We start from the raw sequence: 894 nt of genomic DNA on the forward strand, positions 1-894 counted from the left end.
ATCCCTAATTGTGGTTTGGAGATTGACTGCACCTTGTAGCGGGTTAGATGTCCTATTATGGACATCTCTCTTATGTGTTTAAATGTACACCGTATATATATATAGAAAAGGGGTTTGTATGATAGTGTATAGAGGAATATATTATTCAAAGGAATTTCAAATCTGTCTGTTTTTTATGTTTTATTTATATTCTTATAATATTAATGTAGGATATAGAATATATAATATATTCAGTAAAATGAAATGAAGTATTGAATGTCTCATTGAATAAATGAAATATTGAATATTGAATATTAAATATTAAGTATTGAAAATTAAGGGACTAGTATGTATATATATTTATGTCTGTGTGTCAGCGCATGCGTGTATAAACATTTATATGCGAACGCGTGTCATGTATATGAACACATACATAAACACTAACATGCATACATCGGATATAAACACACTTATCAATACATACACGTATCAATGCACACCAAACACATTTTGATGAGTTACAATTACTTATAGATGATATGTTACCAAAATATTTCATAATGAATTCTTGGCTTGATTTTCTTTTAAAGGAGCCCCACCTGCTTCCATATTTGGTCGAAAGAAAGAAGATCGCTCAAAATACCTGAAAGAAGACAAGAAAACTATCCAAAAGGCATTTGGTCAGTCTTAGAGGCGACGTTATTGGGTGAATATTGTGGCAATATTGCAATGGCAAAGCTTCTCTTCAAATCTTCTTTTGTACACGGACTCTCATTTAAATATCTGTATACTAATGAATAATTTATTAAGCAATGTCCATTAAAAACAAAACAGAACAAAACGAAACGAAACAAAGCAACAAAAAAAAGTTAGAGAGGGAAATATACAGAGAAATAAATTAACGAATTTATAGAC

At 30.0% G+C, this 894-nt stretch overlaps 1 protein-coding gene across 1 annotated transcript in view; it reads left to right on the plus strand.

The window, feature by feature from the left end:
- LOC106872194 (PDZ and LIM domain protein 7) overlaps positions 1 to 834 on the plus strand; it is a 55,567-nt gene extending 54,733 nt beyond the window's left edge. The window contains exon 4 of the mRNA XM_014919093.2: positions 570 to 834. Coding sequence (XP_014774579.1) covers positions 570 to 670 — 101 coding nt within the window. The 3' untranslated portion in view covers positions 671 to 834. The remainder of the gene's footprint in view (positions 1 to 569) is intronic.
- Positions 835 to 894: the final 60 nt, after the last annotated feature.

Source organism: Octopus bimaculoides, chromosome 9 (genome assembly GCF_001194135.2).
Source record: "Octopus bimaculoides isolate UCB-OBI-ISO-001 chromosome 9, ASM119413v2, whole genome shotgun sequence".
NCBI lineage: Eukaryota > Metazoa > Mollusca > Cephalopoda > Octopoda > Octopodidae > Octopus > Octopus bimaculoides.